Here is a 21214-nt window from a genome sequence, read left to right as displayed (position 1 = left end):
GCCTAGATTCATTCTGCCAGCTTTAGGTGCCAGTTTAAATGAATCCCAGTTGCCTGGGGTGATGACGAAACAGAATTCCTCCAGTGCCTAAGATGAACTGCTCATGCAGGTGCCCGCTCACGAGGTGGGATGTTGGGCAACGAGGTTCCTAACGTCAGCACATATTTTGATTAGGGCCGATTCATCTCTAAGTAATTATTTATTGAAATAGTTAATTCTAGAGTTTCCAAGAAGAGAAACCATTTTGAACTTTAATACTACATAGAACATAGTAATTTCTTATGTTTCATTAAAATTAGAAAAGTAAGTCAAAGATGAGAACAGAATGTGATTCATTCCCTACATGCCACTAAAAATGCATTCTTAGAAACCAAAAACACTACCACGAAAAACCGACAAGAAAACCCCACAAGAAAACCCAATAGGAAACAAAAAACACTGAGCATAAAGCGTGCTGCCTTTTAAAAATCGGGTGAAATGAAAGCAGGTTTGGGCCAAACACACCGCTGAAGACTGGGCCGGGGGAGCCGCAGGCCGTCGCTGCGCTTTCCGGCGCCCCGCAGAGCCGGGCACAGCCGGCAACAGCAGTCCTCCGCTGCGGCTCCTCACCCAGGCCCGAGCTTCCTGCCGCCCCGCGGCGGCAGGGAACCAAGCGACTGCGGCCGCACCGGCGAACAGACCCGCCAACGGCGGGACGCAGCGCGACGCGCAGCCGCGGCGAGCCCTCCAGCCGCTGGGTCGCGGCCCGGCCCCGCCCCCCGCCCCGCTCCCTCTGACAGGCTCTCCCGCCTGCCCATCACTGCGACAGCTCCGCCAGGGGCAGAGCCCCATCCTCCAATCAGAGGCCTGGCTGGGCGCAGTGGGTGGGGTTCGGCCAGGCTCGAGCGCGTCCCGGGGCAGGCGCGGCCTGCCAGACTCGCGCTAGCGCCCTTCGAGGGAGCAGGCCTGTTTAGGGCGCGGGCGATTCTGTCAGCGCCCGAGGTAAAAATTCACTCCATTTCTCGATGGGGGCTTGTGGGAGCCGAGGGGCACGAGGAAGTGGTTGGGCTTGGGAGAGCCCTGCTGGGACTCCTTCCTGCGCTCCGTGCTCAGGCATTGTTCTGGTCACCTCTGGGTCCTGTGTCGCGAGGATGCGTAAAGCGTGCTGGACGGATCGCGTTCAGGGTCATACCGCGCCGGCGCAGGGGTACGGACGGGTCGGGCTGAGGGACATACAACACCGCCGCGCTCCGCACCGACGAGAGCGAGAGGGAGGGAAACTCCGGACCAGAGACAAAGGGGGGGAGCCGCGTCGGGAACATCCGGGTCACTCGCTGCCGCTTCAATCCGGGACACGCGCGGGTGCTGCGGCCGATCACGGTGAGGCCTGGCCGGGCGAGGGGCCTGGGACGGCGGGGCCTGGCGGGGCCTGGCGCAGCGCGCAGGCGGCCCCGGGCCCTGGGAGAGGGGGGCCTGGACTGGCGCTCGCCGCCTGTGGCGCGAAGCGACGGGCAGCCGCGGGGCATGCGGGCCTGGCGGCTCCTGCTGTGGCCGCGCGGCTGGGCCCGCCAGCGCATCGTTGCTCGCCCGAGGCGGGCTCTGCGTCTCCCGCGGCCCTTCTCCGGAGGTCTCGGTCGCCGCGGGCCGAGTTCGCCGAGGAGGTCTGGGTACCACCGGGCCTGCGCGAAGCGGTCCCCGCCCCGACGAGTACTTGCCCGGGAGCTAGCGGGCGGGCGCTGGGGTGCCCTGTGCAGGCCTCGGACGCTGGCCCCGGCCCCTTCGCAGGGCCCGCGAGACCAGCGGCCTTCGGCGGAGGCAGGCGGTGTGCGGCCCTGCCGCGGCTGCTCCGGGCGACGTTACCTGGCCGGTCGGGCACCGAGATCTATGGCCGCGCGGCTCCTTTTGTTGTTCTCCCTGCAACTCTGGTAGCCGTTCGGCTACTGTCGTCTCTCCTACCTTTTTCATGCCGCAGGCAGGAGGAGACTTTCTATTCCAGTCCAGAGTTGGTGTGCTTTGATTAAACCTCAGCCCTTGGCTTTCTCCACCCTTCTGGAAAGTTTGTATAGTTTTGGGGCAAACTACTGCAATTGATAATTAATTCCTGTGTCAGTATTTAACCTGCAAAGTAGAAACGTGAGGCTAGCCATCTTAAGAATTTTTTTTTTTTCTTGTTCTTTGGAATTAATAAGAGCTATTGAAAATTCCTGAGGCTTAAAGAGCATTTTGTTGATGTATTTAGAGACTTGTTATGGGTCAGACTTGTGGGTGTGAGTGCTGTTCCTGTGGCACTGGAACACTTCTTTGCAACACTTGCTTTTTGTGTTTGGAAGTAGGTTTCCTCTTCTCCCCCATCAGAGGATATAGATGGGTAAGATGATGTGTAATGGAACACAAAGTTTGCACCTATGATGCATGTCTTCGTTTTGTTTTGACCTTTTTTTCCAAAATAGGTAGTAGTAACAGCAGCAGAGGCAAGCTACTGAGTAAATTTGGAAGTTTCTGTTAATTTTCTAATGAGTTGATAGCAGTAAAAGGGATATTGCTACCTCTTAATGCCGAGGTGTGTTTGCAGGGATTAAAACTAAACAAAACATGAAGACTGGTCTCTTAGGCTTGTGTGGCCCCTGCAAGGTAGGGTTGATGTACTTCCTCCAGTGCAAAAGTTTGTGTTCTTTCCAGTGATGTAGTGCATAAATATGTTGGGACTTCAATTCTGTTCATTAGCAGTAAGTTTCTCAGGTGAAGAAAACAAGTTAGATGTGGTATTTAAAAAAAACAAAAAAACAAAAAACAAAAAACAAACAAACAACAAAAAAAAACCCAAACCCTGAGAACTGGGGTGTTTGGGCTTGGTTGGTTTGTTTGTTTGCGTCGTTTTCATGGTGTGTGTGGTGTGGGTTGTTTTTTGGTTTGGTTTTTTTTGGGCTATTTCAGGTTAATAGAGATGCCTTGCATTTGCAAGGTATTTTAAAAGCTTACAAGAGCTAAACTTAACATACAGATATTTGGGCAAACTACTATTCCAAAGGAGAGAGAGGAAAAAACCCAAACAAACCAACCTTGCACATAAGTTGAAGAAGATAAAAGAAGCAGTGAGAATATGGTATCTTCAGGTTTAATACCAACTTAGTATCTCACTCGTTCCGGCTACTCAATAATTTCTAAGACCAAAATATATACTGAGATGATCAATCTCTGTCCTATCTCAAGGATAGAACTAAAGTTAAGCTCTTTTACTGAAGAGCTGCTAGCGAGATGTTGGCAATTTGTTAATAGATTGATTTGTGTTTGAGGGGATGCTTACCTAATGGAATCTTAATTTTTTAAGTGGGCTTCTGGTCTTCTTTCTCTAATCTCTATTTGGTAGTAGTTTGTGATGAAGTTTTAGATGCTTGTCTGCCTTTGTCAGGGTAACTGAAGCCTGTGGAGACCATATACATGAAGCCCATGGTCTCTCGTATACACTGAAATTTTGGATGTTGTCTGTCAGGGCTTAAGTAAGTCAAATCCCTCAAGATTTGAAAAGAACATTAAAAAATCTTTAATTTACTAGGGCACAGTGTAGTGCATAATCAGTTGCAAAAGCAAGCAGGATCCAGAGCCTGAAAACTTGGTTTTTTTCTGTTGAAAAGTTACTTGATCGGCCATGTTCTGTAGGACATACGTTGTTTATATGCCCTCTGAGAAGTTGGCATTTCCCTTGAGGTGCATGTAATTAATTGGCTGTTAGCCACAGGAAATACAATTCATGTGTTTGAAAGCATCCTGTAATATGTTTCTTGGCAGAAAAGGTAGCTGAATTACTAAACTATCTAAGAATATTTGAATGGCTTATAAGCACAAATAACTTTCTCAAATTAGTATGGGGAGATTACAGTGGACCACCAGGTACTAACAGCACAACTGAAACTCTGCCGTATATTCAATAGTTCATTTTCATCTGTTGCAAGGACATGGGCTCACAGAATGTTTGAAATGATTCCTTGTATAATTTGGTTAAAGGAGAGGTTTTCTTAGTTCTGACAGTATCTTTTCAGTGGTTCCACATCTCCTGCGTATGAACAGACTAAAATCTGAAGTAGTATGTACAGTTTGTATTGACCGTCCTGCCAATCTTCTAACATAACTAAGATACAGACGCATGTGTTGGGAATACTAGTGAAATACTGGACTGAATATAGGATTTTTTTGTGTGCGTGTTCACTGAGTGTTAATGGTCCCTTTAAAAAAGCTTTATCTGACATGAATGTAATTGCTAGTTTGAAGTTGAAATTATGGATTATGGCCATCCATGCAAAACTGACTTTGAAAAAAAGCTGGAAGGAGGGATTTGAAATACCAACTGTCCTAGTAACTGCATAAACCTCTTAATCTGGTGCTTTTGAAGTCTTTTAGCTAAGGTGTCTGCACTGCTAAGCCACTTTTGATAATGTGTAAATACTGAAATTGGAAGCGTGCTGTCATCTAATCTTTAAAGGGTATAGCAGATGAACATGGGATGAACATACCTATATATCTTACATGGAATAGGTCAGTGCCTGGTAAATCTTTTCAGCATGAACGTCATGCTAAAGGGCATAGCATGAATGTGTGAAATTTTTAAAGCAAGGATCTTTGCGACGTGCATTTTGTATGGTTGTAGTAGTAAATGGCAATACTCTTACAAGTAATCTACATATCAATAGAACATTAATTTTGCATAATTTTTAACCAGTGTTTAAATGTTTGTTTTAGTAGAGTGGTAACACTCCTTACATTAATTCTGTGAGCTTGTTTAGTGGAAGAATTCTACTCTCCTGGCTGTCGTAAAGGCTTGTTAGCTACGTGTGGAGTTGAGAACAAATTGGCCTGACTTCTCCAACTACCAAGTATCAGCTCTTATTTAAAATGGGTAGAAGTGCAGTAGGGAAGAGAATTAAAAACCTTAATTGGAGTTTGTTTTGACCACGTGGCTAACAAAACCCTGAGTTTAGATACAGTTTGACGAAGAAAAATAAACTCTTGCATTGACTGGGTTCTGGGTGAATGGAGAATCCTCCCCTGAATTTGAAAGCACCACTCTATTGCCACCATCGTGTCTAGAACGGTTCTTGCATCATATGCAGTAGTGACCTGTGCTCTAGGTGTTTCTTCTGCAGTCTCAGTCACCATGCTTAGCTGTTAATAAGGCAGTGAAGGTGCAGAAAGATCATTCCGTTTATACTGGATTTGAAAACCAGCCTTGTGGAATGAGTGGGCCACTGGCTCTTCCTTAGCTCAGTTCTGTATTGCTGTCTGTTCCTGCTGCTGTCTAGAAGTTGTATAGTGGCATCACTGCAAAACTGAGGTGATTTTGTTAAGTTCTGTGCCTGTGTTGCTTTTGTGTAGAATACTGGCTTTCAATGGGAATTTATAGTCTAAAAATAACATTTCTTATTCCCCTGTTTGCCAGAAACAGGACCAGTACAGGTGTTTGCCTACAGAAGAAAGCCATACCTTTTGTGGTGTATTAAGGAGACAGATAGGTGTTTATCAGTCCCACAAGCAGGAAGTCTCAGCACTTTTCCCATTACTAATAGTGTTTCTGTTGTCAAGCTACTGGCAAAGTAGTTTCTAAGATGCAGTTCAAATATAAAACACAAGGTGGGGGTAGTATTTTGCAGGTCAAGTCCAATAACTAAGAGGTTGTTAACATGGGGAAACTTGATGTTACTCCTGATATTAACTTCTGCGGGGTGTGGAGGTGTGTCTTGGCTATAGTCGTGAATATCAGAGGCCAAAATATTTCCTGAGTGAGCAGGGCTTATAAACAGATAATATAATGTGTTTACACTATAAGTAAAAGTTTATACTAAAAGCAATTATTTTTGTTTTAGAGGGACTCTGAATATGTCTGGCATAGCTCTTAGCAGACTTGCACAGGAGAGAAAAGCCTGGAGGAAAGATCATCCATTTGTAAGTATGAGAACTGTCAAATTTCTGACTCTGCAGTTATTTTGGTGTTCTGATGATGATTTTTTTCGTTACCCTGATGTGATTTTTTTTTTCTAATTAAATTATTTTTTTAAATAAAAGAGCTGCCTAAAACTATGTAGCAAAAAGAAATAACTCTGTGTAAAGATAAAATATGTCATGAAGTATTGTAAGTATATCTTTGAAATCCTCACCCTTTGGCTTTTTGCCTTAATTCAGGGATTTGTAGCAGTACCTACAAAAAATCCAGATGGCACAATGAATCTAATGAACTGGGAGTGTGCTATTCCAGGAAAGAAAGGGGTAAGACTTACTGTTGTCCTAACATCTCACTTATGGTGAAAATTAACATAAGCCTGTTCATGCATTACGCTGACAACTGAGAGTATAACTTACATGTAATTTAATAGAAGTGCTTGGATCCTGCTGCTACTTCAGAATCCAGGTGGAGTGGGCTAAGAATGATACTGGACAAAATACACCACGAGCCTGTTCAACTGTTGGCGCTGACCACCTTAAGAATAAAAGTTTTCAGAGGAGTGTGTAAGAATCCTGCATTGAGCAAAGTTGAGATTGTCTTCTGCTTCATGCCAGGGTTTATTCTGACTTCTGTTCTTACTAAATGCTGGTTTAAGCCCTAAAGCTTGAAAATTAATACTACCAAAATGTTGCCTCTGCTGGTACCTTTTTTAATCGACAAAATAGTGAGACCCTTCAGTCCTAGAGAAGTGCTCTAGCACTGTTTTTAACTTTTTGGATTTCATGGAAAATAACTGCGTTATCAATATGGAATCTCATTGCTTTCCATTTTATGGAATTTTCTCTTTTTGTAGTAGGGAAAGAAGAATAGAACTCTCTAACATTGTTTCTTTTTATCTGATTTCACTTGTGCTTCTGTGTCCCTTTCCTTAAAATAACAAGGGAAAGTTAAAAGTCTGTGGAGACCAGAATTGTTTATTTTTATCAGCTTGATCTGGTTCTAGGGGATAGGACAAACGCAAACTTCCAAGTGGAAATAATCATTGCTGCATGAAACTTCTTTGATTCTGTACACTGCCATTATAACATCTCATTCTGAGTAGAATCTTGTTTCTGTTTTTCAAGATGTTACTTAGCATGTAGAGATTATTCTTGAATTCATTGGGTGCAGTTGTTTCTTCTGAGAGAATACCATTAATTACTTGGTGGTTTTCATTCTTTTGGGTCTTTAGTGTTTTGCATTGGATGTGGGACTTCTTTTGTTGCTTTGCCTGTTCTACTGCCTCTTGCCAACTTGCTTAAGTCCCCATAAGATCTTGTTTCTTAAATTCTGAGAAGACAAAGTGCGTAGGCAAAACCTGCAGATTCTGTACTACTGCCTCAGTTTGCTGAACATGGCATTGCTGGTATGGTTATAACTTAGCTCAGTACTTTGGTAGTTGTCTGCACAGCTCAAGTTAGTTCTTAAAGAAGCGCCTAAAAATAATTCAACTGTGTAACATCCCCTTGTGTTCTACCAAAACAAGATTATCCCTCATAATAGCCAGTTATGTATGTTATCAAGGTGTCATCTTTAAATACTTAGGTAAATCTTCATGCCATACAAAATCTTCATGCTACTGCTTTAAAGTTTTGTAAACGACAAAATGGAGTGAAGAAAGACCCTTAAAGCCAACTTCTTGCCTCCTAGAAAATGTATCACACCAGGAAAAGATCAGTTATGTTCATGTGATTCCTGATAGAGATTTATTTAAAAAAATCAGGGTTTTTACTGGAGTAAAAATGGCATCTCTTTAACAAGAAGCAGCATGCCTTACTCATTTCTACCAGACCAACCAGTTGCTCCCTGTTGCCTCTGTGTTTGGAGGCATGCTGTACTGCAGCTGCTTCCCCTCAGACAGATGAGTAGTTGAAATCACCAAAATGCTTTCTTGTCAGCCAGATCAAAAATTGAAGTAAAGTGCTGTTAGTCCTGAGTTGGATATCTCCATTCACTTTTTTGACAGCAATTCACTTGTTAACTAGATAGAATTTGATTCGAAGAACATCTGCAACCTATCCAGTAATGCAATATGATCTTGATGATACTGCTGTCATACTATTATCTTAGTAAGGCTTTTGGGTGTCTGCTATCTTTCATCTGTAAGGTATGTTGCTCTATCAAAAAGACAGTAAAAACTTCTTGTTGACTGTTCTGGTGTTCTGCTTGAAGAAATTATTAATAGCTATTTGTCTTCCCCTATAACTGAAAGCAAACAAAATAGGAAAAGTTTATTCTGTTAAAAGGCTCCTCTCTAAAAATGGACAAGTTTGTCTCCTCTGAGAAGGTATGCAGAATAGATATTTCTAGTTGTTGACAACTGACTACAGCTGTTCAGAACAAGTTCTTTAAATACACTGTAGCAAATGTAATCAAACTCATTGGCTTTTTAAAACACAGTTATCTTAGTATTCCATAGCATGTTTTTTTCCTATTCTAGCTTGAGACTTTGCACAATAAATATCAACGACAATGGAGTGCTTTTTCTTTTTTTTGGGTGGTGTGTGTTTTTTTCCTTCTGCTAAAAATCACATAATTCAGGTAGAAAAGAATTAAGGATTTCCTCCTAAGGTGGTCTTCAAACATACCTGTCTCTTTCTGAGGATAAGATTTGATCATTTATGCTGATAAGATGTGAGACCATCTTTACTCCAGTTTGTTTTAAAGAATGAACCCAACACTTACTTTCATTGCAGTGTTTCCATAGCAAGGACAAGTTACAGAGAAGTAGTCTGAATTTTACGTAGATAATAAACTTTTCTGTATTTCTACACTTCTTACCAGAAATCAGTTTGTCAGAAGATGGACTTTTTTCCTCATTTCCAAGTAAGATGACAAGGAAGTATGTATTTGAGACAGGCTTTTTGTCCTTTGCTCGATGTTTTCCCTTGTTTATATGACCCTTTTGAGTAGTGCTGTCTTATTTGGTCTGCTCTGTAGCATGGGAACTGCTCTTATCAGTGCTCTTCCCAGTTTCTGATGGGGATAAAAAGCCTCTTAGAATTTCTGTTACACAAAAAGATGGAATCTGTGGGACTTATTGCTACTAAATGCAGACAGGATTAGTTTAGACTAGTGAACCTCATATTAGCTGTAGCAATACTACAGTGCTGTCCACATTTTTTGTTCGTTTGTGGTTTTCTTAGCCACATTCTCGTGAGGCAAAATAGAAGCCATTTACATCCACATACTTAAGGGGGTGTATCTGTATCCTGTCTTCTCAGACTTACTTTAAGTGGGAGTATAATGGCCCCTTCCTCATTGCATGTGTATCGTGTAAAACTTCAGAAGTATCCTGTTCTTCTGTGTACTATAAAAATTTTACTTGTATATGGAATTATCAGCAATGATCCCAACTCTGTTGATGACTCGGCAACACTTACTAGCTGTAATGAAATGAAAAAGCAGGATTTTCTTTCTTCAGCTCCTTATACAGGTAGGATAACTTGTCTCAGTCTAGACAACGTGCTGCAGTGTAGGACAGCTGTTTTCTACTGTGTAGCAGAAGGATGTCTTGTGCTTTGCCTGAGAAACTGTATTCTCGAGAAGCTTTTTTCCACAAGTTTGACTTTCTCTTGCTGTAATCTAAACTCTACCTTAACTTTTTATAGACACCATGGGAAGGAGGCTTATTTAAACTACGGATGCTTTTCAAGGATGACTACCCTTCTTCACCCCCAAAATGTAAGTAAAATGACTAAAAAACACAGGTTTATTAGAACAATGTTAAACTAGTCCATGAGGTTCTATGAATGGTTATTACTTTCTTACAGATTTTTTTTTAAAGTAAAGTTGCTTTTTTCTTTTTTTTTTCCCACCCACCACTTTGCATTTAGAAAGTTGTGATGAAATTAGTTAAGTGCTCAATATAACAAAACTGGGAGGGGAGGGGGATTGCTGTGTGGGTTTCCTCAAAGTTTGACAAAAGCACCCCTTGAAGTGTTCACTACTTGCTTAGCGCTTTTTGGAAACTAATAGGTAGGCATGGTTAGACCAAATCCCTTTGCATGTTCTTACTGTTAAGTTGGTCTTCTAAGCCAAGAACTCAGAAGGCAAGAACTTAAAAAAAAAAAAAAAATAAAGTTCCATAAACTTTAACCTTTTCATCAACTTGCTCTAAAACATGGATCTATTCTTTTTCTGATACTATGTACAACAGGTATCTTAAGATACTTAGTTTTCTTGTTAAGTTTTAGAATTTTCCTTATCCCATCTCAAACTTACCTACTTTAGAAATCTGAAAACATGTATTGCCTTGCCTAGTTTCTTGTTCTTGAATTGGCTACCATCTCAAATCAATTACTACCATCTCAAATCAGTGATTACAAATGGCTTTTTTGACAGCGGTTCATTTCTCATTTCATTTTAGTGTTTCAGCTGTGTTGGTTGTCCTGGCTACTCCTTTTGTTTGTTAACACCTAAATACATGTCACACAAGGGGAAACATATCTTTTAACTAGAAAGTATTTAACATTAATATCTTGAGAAATACCAACTAGCACATCCTGTAAGTGTTAAATGAACTGTCATGCCATAAAATAAGACGTTTATGTGACTGGTAAGACTTCTTACCAATGCAGCTTCTGAGTTCCTACTGAACTTCATTGAGCAGCTCATATGCAAGACTTACTTGTGATGTCAGATGGATTGGAAAACTGCACTAACGTGTAGATATTTCATATATTGCTAAACAAGTGTTCATTACATTACTCAAGATGGTGGCTGTTGCATTTAAGTCCTGTAAAGATTAAAGAAATGCCAGAATATAGATTGAGTGGCAGAAGGATAGCTGCACAAGCCTACTCCTTCAGTCAGTCTTGCAACTTGAACTTAGTTCTTCTTGTTCAGTGCATCTTGATTATACATAAAGGAAAAGTGAAACTGAAAAAAATGCTAGAAACTTAGTCGTCTTTGTATGGAACTTTCAGTATTTTAAAGTGAGGAGAGATGAGTGAAGGGCAGTATCTTTCCTTTATGTAGTAGTGTGTGAGGCTGCAAAGACAGGATTAGTTTAAAAAGGTCTTTATCACAAAGCTACTACAAATTATTTTGTCAGTTTCCATTCCTAAACCAAAAGATTACTGGTCACAATGATAAGTGTTACACTATCTGGATTGATACCACAAATGTGATGGAGTTCCTGCTTTTTAGGTACAGGCTGAGCCAAGAAGAAAACCAGTATTAATAGCTCCGGAAATCTGTGTGGCATTTTTTTGGGGGGGTGGGGGGTGGTGTCTTTGGCCAGGTTTGGGTTCCTCCCCGCCCCAATCTAAACCAAGTCTCTGATCTTAGTCTTAGCACTGCATGCAAGTAATTCTCTCTTCTTCATCAGGTAAATTTGAACCACCATTATTCCACCCAAACGTGTATCCTTCAGGCACAGTGTGTCTCTCCATCTTAGAGGAGGATAAGGACTGGAGGCCAGCAATCACAATTAAACAGGTCATTAATTATACTTAGACATATTCTTAGCCCTTTTATTTGCTTTGCTTGCTTATCTTATGTGAATGTAAGATGCTCACTGTGTGTTTCTACAGTTGGTTTCTAAGGGTTTTTTAATTGAATGTCTCTTAGTAATATCCATGCCTATGTTACTTCTATTCCTTCTTCCACAGATCTTGTTAGGAATACAAGAACTTCTAAATGAACCAAATATTCAAGACCCAGCTCAAGCAGAGGCTTACACAATTTACTGGTAAGTATCTTTGTGTATCAGCTTGAAAGCTGTCATATTGCCTACTGCTGTCTGTTACTTATGCATGCATGTTACTATAACATGCAAATGTTTTTAGGAATGATCAGGGGAATTTTCTTACCTTCATGGCTGTATCGTGTGGAGATGCCTAGCTTGTGCTAAACTTGAACGAACAGTAACTTCACGGTTAATAGGCTAGTAGAGCTTTTAATAGCATTGGAACAGCAATGAAGTGTGAATACTCCTTCAGTTAGACCATGATTCTCATCCTGGTTCTAGCCCAACATAGAATCCTTTCCCCTAAAGGCTAACTGAGTAGTAGTGATGAGGCATAACGATTTCATGAGACCGGTAACAGAAGAGACTGAATTAGGTGACAAGTCCCATTCATCAGTACAGGAGTAACTTACTTCTGTCCAGTAGTGGGTACCTGTAAGCACTTGTGCCTGAAGGATAAAGGAGAGCTGCTGTGATTGCTGTAGGAAATACATGGCATTTTGTGAAAACTAGATCTTCCAAAAGAATACGTTAAAAAGTACAGAAAGCTTGTAGCTTTAGCAGCATGAAGTTTGCATTGATTAGGAAAGGTGATAATTTGTGAGTTAAGTAGTACTCTTTTCAGGCTTAATCTTAAAATTTTCCCACCATTAAAAATGGATGGCTGATCTATATTCTTTAGGGGAGCAAAACGCTTTAAACAAATGCTTTTGGCACTTAGAGCTACTGAAATAATGACCAAGATGGAAGTGTGGAATTACCATTCTGGACAGAAGAACAAGTCTCCAGGAGAATGCCAAGTTTGAAAAATGGCATCTTATGAGACTTCACATGCAAGCTATATCAAAAATGTGTGTTATAGGATCCTAGTGAAAAGGAAACATAGAGATGGGTAGTGTGTCTTGGATTTAATTAAAGGCTTCACTCAATGTTACTTTTTAAGTATCTATTGAAGACTTGATGGGACTGAGTGCATATGGAGGACAGTTACGTGGCCACAGTTGTAGACAGCACCTTTGGGAGCCAGTAATGATGAGGCAGCCCCCCCGCCCCTTTTTAAATCCACTCTGAGGGAATATGGGACAGGAATAATATACTTTTATGTATGTATAAATAGTCTGTATGTACAAAACCAGTCTCTGCTAGTCTTGTTTCTGCTTTATTATAAGTGCTTCTAGAAAAAAATAATCTATTCAGAATAAACTATTACACATGTCTTCTTGTTAATTCAAATATATATAGTGTCCCACTTATCATCCTCATGTGTTTTGGACATGCACAGTATTTCAGATGGGTTACTATATTTCTGCAGTCTGAGTGTGTCTCTTACTACTTGACGAGTAACTGGTAGAAGCAGCTCAACAGAACAAGATTGTGTATGCATCTGTAATTTGGCGTAGGTGATAAATACTGGGGAAGATGCAGTGTTGTTTGAATAGGTGTCTTTTAGTCAAGTTGTTAGACTTCAAGAATAAAATTTGTATTCAAAATAGGAATACTTGTTCTCATTCTCAGGATTGCTTTGGTAGTGTTGCTCTGTAACTTTAGCACTCCTAATGTGCTAACCTACTTCCTCCTCTCTGCTGTAGGCATGCAGTCTACTACGGCAAGCATTCTTTTGTGTGGATTCTGAGGGTATGAGTCTTAACAGCTAGGTTGTGTTCTCACATGACAATGCAATATAACTTAAAGAAAAAAATTAGAATAAAGTTTGTAAATTTGTTTGAGAAGAAACTAGGTATTTTCAGTCTGTTTGCTGGTAATTGTTCATTGGATGTGACCAGAATTGGCTTCATTTCTTCTTCCCCCTAAACTGTCAACTTCTGAGGATATAATTTGCTGCCTTTTTTTTTTTTACTGCAGCAAACCTTCATAGCTGAAAGTAAGTTAAGTTTACTGCAAAGCTGTCTGCAAAACCTAGTCACTGTAAACTACCTTTGGCACAAGAGTAATGGTAACAAATTTTTGTTTAGCTCTTGACTGACACTTCTGACAGCTAATACAAAATATGGTATTGAATGTAAATGGATGCTCTACTAAGCTACTACCATCCCTTGTTGGCCCAAGAATAGAAAACAAAGAACTTGCCCTTTTATGTGTTGAGCCTGAGGCTTAATGACTGGTCATAGTTCCTTGAAGTAGTACTTGCTTGTTTAATCGATCTGTAGCAACTATGCTAAACTTAGCAAACTATAGTGTTTTTTCAAAATGTTGAGCTAGCTTTTTCTCAACTGAAGGTTAGGGTAAACCTAACACTGTAAGTCAGGGTCTGCAGAGATAAAGGCTGAAACTACCATACCGTTAACATTTTTGTGTTTCTTAAAGAGCGTTTCTCCTCTCTCCCCAAGGCAGTAAAGATGATACTTTTAAAATCATATGAGGTCCACCAACCGTTAGTGAACTGCTCTCATCAACCATTTCGTGCTGTTAAGATACTGGAATTTATTGTTAATGACCTCAGGTCTTAACATGGGGAGTGGAAAACTTATGTTCAGATGAATAAAAATGCTTGCATGTAAGGTACAGCTGGCCTTGAGAAAGAGCAGGCGCAAACCTGTTTATAGAGACTGGTACGGTATGAAGTCACAGCGTACAATCACTTGACAACAGATGAAGTTTGGGAAGTAACTATTTAAACAGTACCTTACTTGTCTCCAGAGGAAATCATCAGAGTAATGGTCCAGAAAAACCTTTAATATATTGTAGTGCTCAGTGAATTCCTATCTAATGACTTTGCCTTCAGCAATGGTTTAGTTTCATATTGATGAGGAATAGAAGAACAGTAACTCTGTAATATGCCCTCTGCTTTCTCAAGCTGTAATTACCCTTTCTTTCTCTTCTATTCAGCCAAAACAGAGTGGAATATGAAAAGAGGGTTCGAGCACAAGCCAAGAAGTTTGCACCATCATAAGCATCTGTCATGCAGCATCTTAAAAAGGAAGGGATTGGTTTGGCAAGAACTTGTTTACAAAACTTTTGCAAAATCTAATGTTGCTGTGTACAATTAATATCCACTTAGGGGAGGGGGTTGTATGTGTGCCATTTTCCATATTCGCCACTTGTATACAGTTCTAAATTTGCTGAATTGCCCCCAGTTTTTTCATACAGGGTCTCTTCCTTCAGTCTTTTGTATTTTTGATTGTTATGTAAAACTTGCTTTTATTTTAATATTGATGTCAGTATTTCAACTGCTGTAAAATTATAAACTTTTATACTTCTATAAATTCACTAGTATCTCTAGTTACTTTGCTATATGATGCAGGCATGCTTTAAAATGTTAGAACTATATTTAGCCTCTAGCTGGCTGTATGAAAAAAAAATCATGCCCTCCACCCCCTTCCCTCCCTGAATTTGTTTTTCTATCTTTCAGAAACTAGGTTGTTATTGCTTAAGAGCCTCTGAGATCCAAAGTCAGCCAGCATCTTTATTCTGCATCACTTCCTTTGTGTTTATATGGCGTTCTGTCTGTGTTGCTGTTTAGAGTAAATAAACTGTTTATATAAAGGGCTGTGTTTCATTTATCTTCATTAAAATGATTAAAAGACTGCCATTTAAATGGCTCTGAACACAATTCAATGCAAGTCCTGTTTTTAAGGCCTGTGATGCTGCACTTATGTTTAGATGTTGCCTCCTTTTTTTTCCCCTGCCCCCACCCCCACCGTGAATGTGGCCCTTCATTGGGCCCTGAGTGGTAATTGCAGCTATTTGACTAGAGTTCCTTAAGCGACTTATGGAATTCTGACTAGCTAGAGACCAATTGCTTACTGCGCATAATGGTATCAACATACTGGTGTGACCACGTTAACACAAAATAACACAAGCGTTAGACTGATATGAACAGTAACGAAGCTGTCCCAAGGAATGCAAGGGGACCTACAGCAACTGGGGATTTTAAATGGTACTTGTTTATCAGAAATACTTCTGTGCCTTCTTCCATATGTCAATGTATATAGCTTTTAGGAAAAGGACATGCTCTATGCAATTACAGTTTCCTTCTGTAAAGGAAATCAGTTAAAATATGTAAGTTATTTTCATGTATGTCAAGCTGATATGCCCTCTATTAAACTTTCACTGCTTTTTTAATTGTATTTTTAGTCAAAATCATTCTGCAAAACAAATGAAGTGTGAAAAGCTTTGTTCCATCTGAGCTGTAGCTTCTTCAGTGCTTTTGTTATTAAAAAATGGCTACTGCTAGAGACTTAAGTTATTCTAAGTGTGATACAGCTCTCTTCTCAGATCTGTTCTACTTGTCTGCATTTGATTACAATAGCTTTATAACATAAAAGCATTCCCCCAAATTAGAATAGCTAACACCCTCACACTACTCTCAGTCCTTTACAAATTGTGTAGGATTGCTCCCTTATCACTGTCTAGAAATCCTTATTAGAACCGCTGATTTGGGAAAGACTTCATATGCTTCGGGTGGGAAAGTGAGTAATTGAGAAACTGAGGTAAAGGAAAAGATTCCCTGTCAAATTCATTTACCTGGGCTTCTTTTTTTCTTTTTAAAGGGAAATGGAATATTTGTAGCACTAAAACTGCTGCTGCGACTCCCAGTTCTAGCTCCAGTAGGGCTAGCATTTAATCTCTCTACTAGAAGAGGGTTAAGAGGTGAAAATCCTGCTGTAACTTGAAGAACTTGTATATACGAAGGTAACACTATGAATTGTCCTCAGTATCTCCAGTTAGGTTTAAATACGTTCCAACTGGGTGCTGAAAACTCAAAAGAGCATTCTATTTAAATGTACAGAAAACAACTGCTAACAGCTGCACTTTCACTATACAACTGGCAGGCATATGAAAAAGTGAGCAAAGAGACTACTGCTGATGAGAGTCTCTGACTCAATCTTTAAGGGCCAGACAATGTGTATTTCTGACTTGGTAAAGTGTCATTTCAAGTAATGAGGATGCAGGCAGATAGCATTGCTGAACCCATTATCTGTAATTCTATGGTATAGTTCTGAATATAAAGTGCCAAAACATTGTATGTTGCTTAGGACTGTCTATTGGAGCAAACAAAAAAAATAGCATGTAAAGTTACTGAAAAGACCTACTCGGATTTTAAAACAGTTCCAGGAAGCATTTTTACCTTTTTAAGCTTAGGTAGCCAGTTTACCCTAAAGTAGCTGAAATACATATGGCAGGTTCAAGCCTGCAAGAAGTCAGAGGGTCCTTATGTGGCAGGTACTCTGACCAGGGCAATAACTTATTCATGCTTTCCAGTTGAAATATAGCCCAGAAGTTAGAAGGGTTTAGTTAATTACCTAATGCTAGGTAAAAATAATTCCTATAAACCACTTTCCAGACACATTGATTAGAATACAGTTTTTTAACTTGTAACTAAGCTTTAGGCTCTTTACATAATATTTAGCATTCCATAAACATCTAAAAATTAAATAACCTAAAGCCTTTATGTGCACAAATAGACCTATAAACCCACGTACAGCCTGACGTTCACTTTAGGAAGGCCTTTGCTAAGCATCAAGTTACAGGTGAACAAACCACACTGTTAACTGTTCACAAGAAAATGTCTATACAAGCTACTACAACTCTTTGGGATTGTTGGGGGCATTTCTTATGGTCTTGTGGTATGCGGTGGTTTTTTGTTTGTTGGGCTTTTTTGTTTGGGTCGTTTTTTTTTTTTTTTACTTTTCAAATAGTTGATTTATTGGCTGTTATTGCAGCAACTTTACAGCACCATCATCTTCTGAACTGCTTTCATCAGTAGCATCATCTGGAGTGCTCATGCTGTCCTCGTCAGATTCTTCATTACTTTGTGCTAGTCTGGAAACATTTTTCAGGATTATCAGAGCAAAACAATTTATAATAAGAAAAAATAGTATTTAAATTAAATTTCATTACCCTGGGGAATTGATTGGTCTGTTGGGATTAGAAAATTCTTTTCCTGAGTCGACATCAAATGGATCTGGAAAAAGAAGGAAAAAATGCACACACTGATGAAGAAGGAGTATTTTAATGATGCGCCTTCATTTTAATTTTGAGAGATTATTGGCAGGGAGGGGAAGGCAGAGGAAGTCTGGTTCAGCTTTCTGATAAGTTTACCATAGTTGTTTGGTCAGATACCAGGCGAGGTGAGAAACAACTGCCGAGCCCTGCCCCCCCATTCTAGTCCTTTCACTCTTCCATGCCCTTTGTCCCCTGCCCCCCAAGGGTTCAGTAGCTCTTATGGGGTAGTCAGATTGTACACATCAGCTTCTAAGGCTTTTGGTAAGAAAACATGGATGTTCTCAGAATGGTTTCATTCTAAAAAGGCTATCTAGTTAATTCATGTCTACTGAGAAGTGAAGTACAACTGTCCAGGTTTAGCTCTTGCTGAGTAAGGGTAGGGCTAGATTTACCTTGGCTTACACAGCTGGGGAGAAGTGTTACCTCAGAACAGTCAAACAAGGCATGACAGCTTTGGAACTACAGTCCATCCAGAAAATACATAGGATGGTGGGTGGAAGTGTGCTTTATTTGACATGGTAGCGTTGCCCCTTAAGAACTATATTCAGTTTAAGGTAACAGTAGTTAGGCTTCCAACAAACAGCAGCATGATTTCATTCAGCCTAGCATGGCATGGCAAAGAGATCGAAGTCTGGAGAAACTAGATGCTGTCCACCATTTCCTTACAGTGTGATCCCCTGGCCTATTTTTATGGGACTTAACCACTGTGAAAGGAAAACATTAATTAGGAGCATATCTATTCATATGCTTTTGATCATTTGATTTGGCTTTTTTTGTGCTGTCTTGAATGAGACCAAGCACTCACCTGTGAATATAGCCTGAAATACTGGGATACCAGTAAGTTACTGGAATAATCTGGGAATAAACTACTGTACTTATTATAAGCTATTTTCGTTATCTTTATAGGTCTGATTTTAAACATCTTGATTAGGGACTATATAAACATGTCCGTTAAAGGTCTGTCTTAGGTTTATGTGTAACTAACTTGCTGTCAGACTGTATGCCTGTATTTCTCTCATGGTCCTGAATTACTAGCCTTTTTACTCATACTCTGCTTTTAACATCTGTAGATAAAATGAGGAAGCATCATATTTTCTTTTTTACTCCTCAGTGCTCCAATACCCTTAATTTAATCAGGGTAGCTGCTCCACAGTTCAGCTGTGAATACGCATTAAATTGCTTTAGTCATTTTCATCTTTTTGACTTGAAAAAAACAGGCAAACTTGCTTATAAAAATACGCAGTATAAAGACAGAACAACACATCTCAACAAAGCTCTTGTCTTCTACCTTGCCAATATTTTCATGAGATCAAAGGAAAAGATGGTAAGGAAACTAGGTAGGAAAAGGGGGAGTGTGGCGTGTCTGTGTTTTTTCTTACCTATTTCTTCGTCTTTTGTTTCCTGGACACTGGCTAAAAAGTCCTTTTCAATTCTCAGCACTTCTTCCTGGCAATGACAGGCTGCATATTTTTCCAAGAGATTTTTGTTCAAGTCAATAAATGCCTTACCCCATTTAAATTTCCTTAGAAGAATGGTGGCTAGGTCTGGGAATCCTAAAACAGAAAATAAATGATCAGTTTTCTTTTTCAGCATGAGATTTCACTCAGCTTACAGGTTTCTAAGTTCAGTACATACCCACATATCACTACAATAGTGAGATGTTGGCATTTTTTCAGTGTTTAGGGATTCAGTCTTTTAAAAAGATTAAAAATATTTTCAAATTTCAGTTTAACTTGAAATATCTTAACTGAATCCAAGAAAAGTTCAGTCTTTTAATGAGTGTTATATAAAAATATTTTGTACAGGTAATGAATGATTCAAGCTCTAGCTCCCACGGTCCTTCAGTAAGACAGCAGTTGTACATACAATATTTTCAGGAGATAAGATTTGTCTGCAGTATAGTAGAGCACATCTCTTCAGTTGTCAAGAAAGTCTGTAAAACATCACAAGAGGGGGCAATTTCTTTTGTTCTTAACCAGAACCTACCCTATTAACAGACAGCTGTTACCTGTCGTTAAGACAAAGGTGCCTAAAGATTCATGCTCTGTCTTGTCTGGCTTTTTTTTAACAGTTTTTCTAACATTAAGTGCCGTCCTGACAAAACCAGGATCATCAGTTTATGTGTCCTGTTTAGTAGCTGACATGAACACCCCACAGATACCTCGATGCTACCAGATACGAGTACTTGGAAGAAAGGTAGACAATCTGATTCCAAACTCAACAGAGCAATGACCAGTGCGACAGCATTACAGTTTATCCTATCGCAGATCATCTCTTCTGATTTATTAAGCACGTAAGAATTGCTGGTAATTTCACATCGGACACATTACAGCCTACCAATAATACAGAAAGCTGCAGCAAAAGCTTCCACACAGGACAGCTTGCATGGCCGACCATAGTTTACAGGATTTGCAGCCACCAAGTAAGGCAGCAGCCGTAGATGACCTCCCCTCATTCTCTTAAAGGGAGTTTCTTCTAATTTGGCCCATGAGCAATCGATGACTGCAATTCCACTCTGAGCAATGATATGCCTGAAAAAAGAAACATCACTATATTTGAAAAATTGTTATCATTGTATTGATAAAATAAGTTAAAGTGAGAATTACAATTGTCACTTTATGCTGGCAACAAATTGGCATACAACCCCCCCTTTTGTCAATCAAAGCATACGTTTTACAATGATGTAAAATACAGATGCAATGAGAAAGAATATTAACATGCTTTTCCTCCAAACATGCATGTGGCAAAAAAGGCTTATCCGTATGTTTCAAAATGAAAAAGTCTAGGTTTACAAATGTGACAGAAGTGTGGTCAATAGGAACGTGCACGTTCTTAGAAGTACACCAAAGTTCATATTTAGGTTCTCCACTAGCTTCTAAAGACTAACCTTTTCTCCGAGTAAATACATCTTTACAAAAATTCTGCAGGCACATTTGAAGAAAATTCTGAAAGTTTCCCCCAAATAAGTTTTCTAGTTAATGCACTGTGTTCCCTAGCCGAAAAACTTGAATATGGAATCATAAAAGACACAGTAGCTGTAGGCCTGTGATTCTGAACAGATTAACTTACAAACCACATACGTTGGTTTATCACTGGGATCTGCAGGTGCCTTTTTCACCCGATACCAGCTGTGTAAAAACGTTGACCCGATTTAATAAAATGGCTCTATTTCTCGTGTTCGTGCATCGACGTGATTTAACAGGAAGGTCGAATTTGTTCTGTAGCACAGTTTTGGCCACGGATCAGCGGTTGAAATGTTCTCCTTAACACACCGTCGCTGCAGCAGTTGAACCGAGCGCTCTCCGGCGCAGCCCGCGCCTCCGCGGGCTTTGCAAGGCGGCAGCGGTGTCAGCGGGGCCTGGGCCTCGCCGGGGACCTACCTGTCGGCCGGAGAGACGTACTCCGTAGCCAGAGGGCTGAGGACGAGGCCCGGGAACCGCTGGCGGAGGCGCAGGGTTCGCAGCAACCCTTTCCGGGCCAGTTTCCTCCCGGTGCATTTCTTGGGATCGCAGTGGCCGAGCTCCCACATGGCCAGGGCGCACGGGAACTTCGCCTCCGCGGCCCCCTCGCCCTCCAGGCAAGCTGAAAACAGCAGGCGCGCGTTA

At 40.5% G+C, this 21214-nt stretch overlaps 2 protein-coding genes across 4 annotated transcripts; one reads left to right on the top strand and one right to left on the bottom strand.

Annotated features, from left to right (window-relative positions):
• The first annotated feature begins 915 nt into the window (after positions 1–915).
• On the top strand, positions 916–15869 carry UBE2I (ubiquitin conjugating enzyme E2 I). Of its 3 annotated transcripts, none has more exons than XM_059826665.1 (7): positions 916–981; positions 5835–5913; positions 6151–6234; positions 9562–9634; positions 11283–11392; positions 11566–11645; positions 14490–15869. In XM_059826665.1, exons 2-7 carry the CDS (start codon positions 5848–5850, stop codon positions 14551–14553), a joined length of 477 nt encoding a protein of 158 aa, XP_059682648.1. In that variant the 5' UTR covers positions 916–981; positions 5835–5847; the 3' UTR covers positions 14554–15869. The 3 variants fall into 3 exon arrangements, with proteins under 3 accessions (XP_059682648.1, XP_059682651.1, XP_059682650.1); XM_059826668.1 differs by lacking the exon at positions 916–981 and adding an exon at positions 1221–1359; XM_059826667.1 differs by lacking the exon at positions 916–981 and adding an exon at positions 2321–2347.
• TSR3 (TSR3 ribosome maturation factor) lies at positions 15864–21161 on the bottom strand. The gene is made up of 5 exons (XM_009811600.2): positions 20990–21161; positions 19947–20140; positions 18989–19162; positions 17505–17568; positions 15864–17426 (listed from the first exon to the last, which is right to left on the bottom strand). The coding sequence occupies exons 1-5, from the start codon at positions 21136–21138 to the stop codon at positions 17318–17320; spliced, it is 690 nt and encodes a 229-aa protein (XP_009809902.2). The 5' UTR covers positions 21139–21161; the 3' UTR covers positions 15864–17317.
• Between the last annotated feature and the right edge of the window lie 53 nt (positions 21162–21214).

This window comes from Gavia stellata, chromosome 18 (genome assembly GCF_030936135.1).
Source record: "Gavia stellata isolate bGavSte3 chromosome 18, bGavSte3.hap2, whole genome shotgun sequence".
NCBI classification, from domain to species: domain Eukaryota; kingdom Metazoa; phylum Chordata; class Aves; order Gaviiformes; family Gaviidae; genus Gavia; species Gavia stellata.
The sequence above is the reverse complement of the archived record's forward strand: the minus strand, read 5'-3'. Positions and strand labels throughout refer to the sequence as shown.

Coding starts and splice junctions, on each gene's coding strand:
- UBE2I (XM_059826665.1), top strand. CDS start 5,848: ATGTCTGGCATAGCTCTTAGCAGACTTGCACAGGAGAGAAAAGCCTGG. Junction 6,235..9,561: donor CTATTCCAGGAAAGAAAGGG/GTAAGACTTACT, acceptor AACTTTTTATAG/ACACCATGGGAAGGAGGCTT. Junction 11,393..11,565: donor CAGCAATCACAATTAAACAG/GTCATTAATTAT, acceptor CTTCTTCCACAG/ATCTTGTTAGGAATACAAGA.
- TSR3 (XM_009811600.2), bottom strand. CDS start 21,138: ATGTGGGAGCTCGGCCACTGCGATCCCAAGAAATGCACCGGGAGGAAA. Junction 19,163..19,946: donor TGCAGCTTTCTGTATTATTG/GTAGGCTGTAAT, acceptor TTTCTGTTTTAG/GATTCCCAGACCTAGCCACC. Junction 17,569..18,988: donor AACAAAAGACGAAGAAATAG/GTAAGAAAAAAC, acceptor TTCTTTTTCCAG/ATCCATTTGATGTCGACTCA.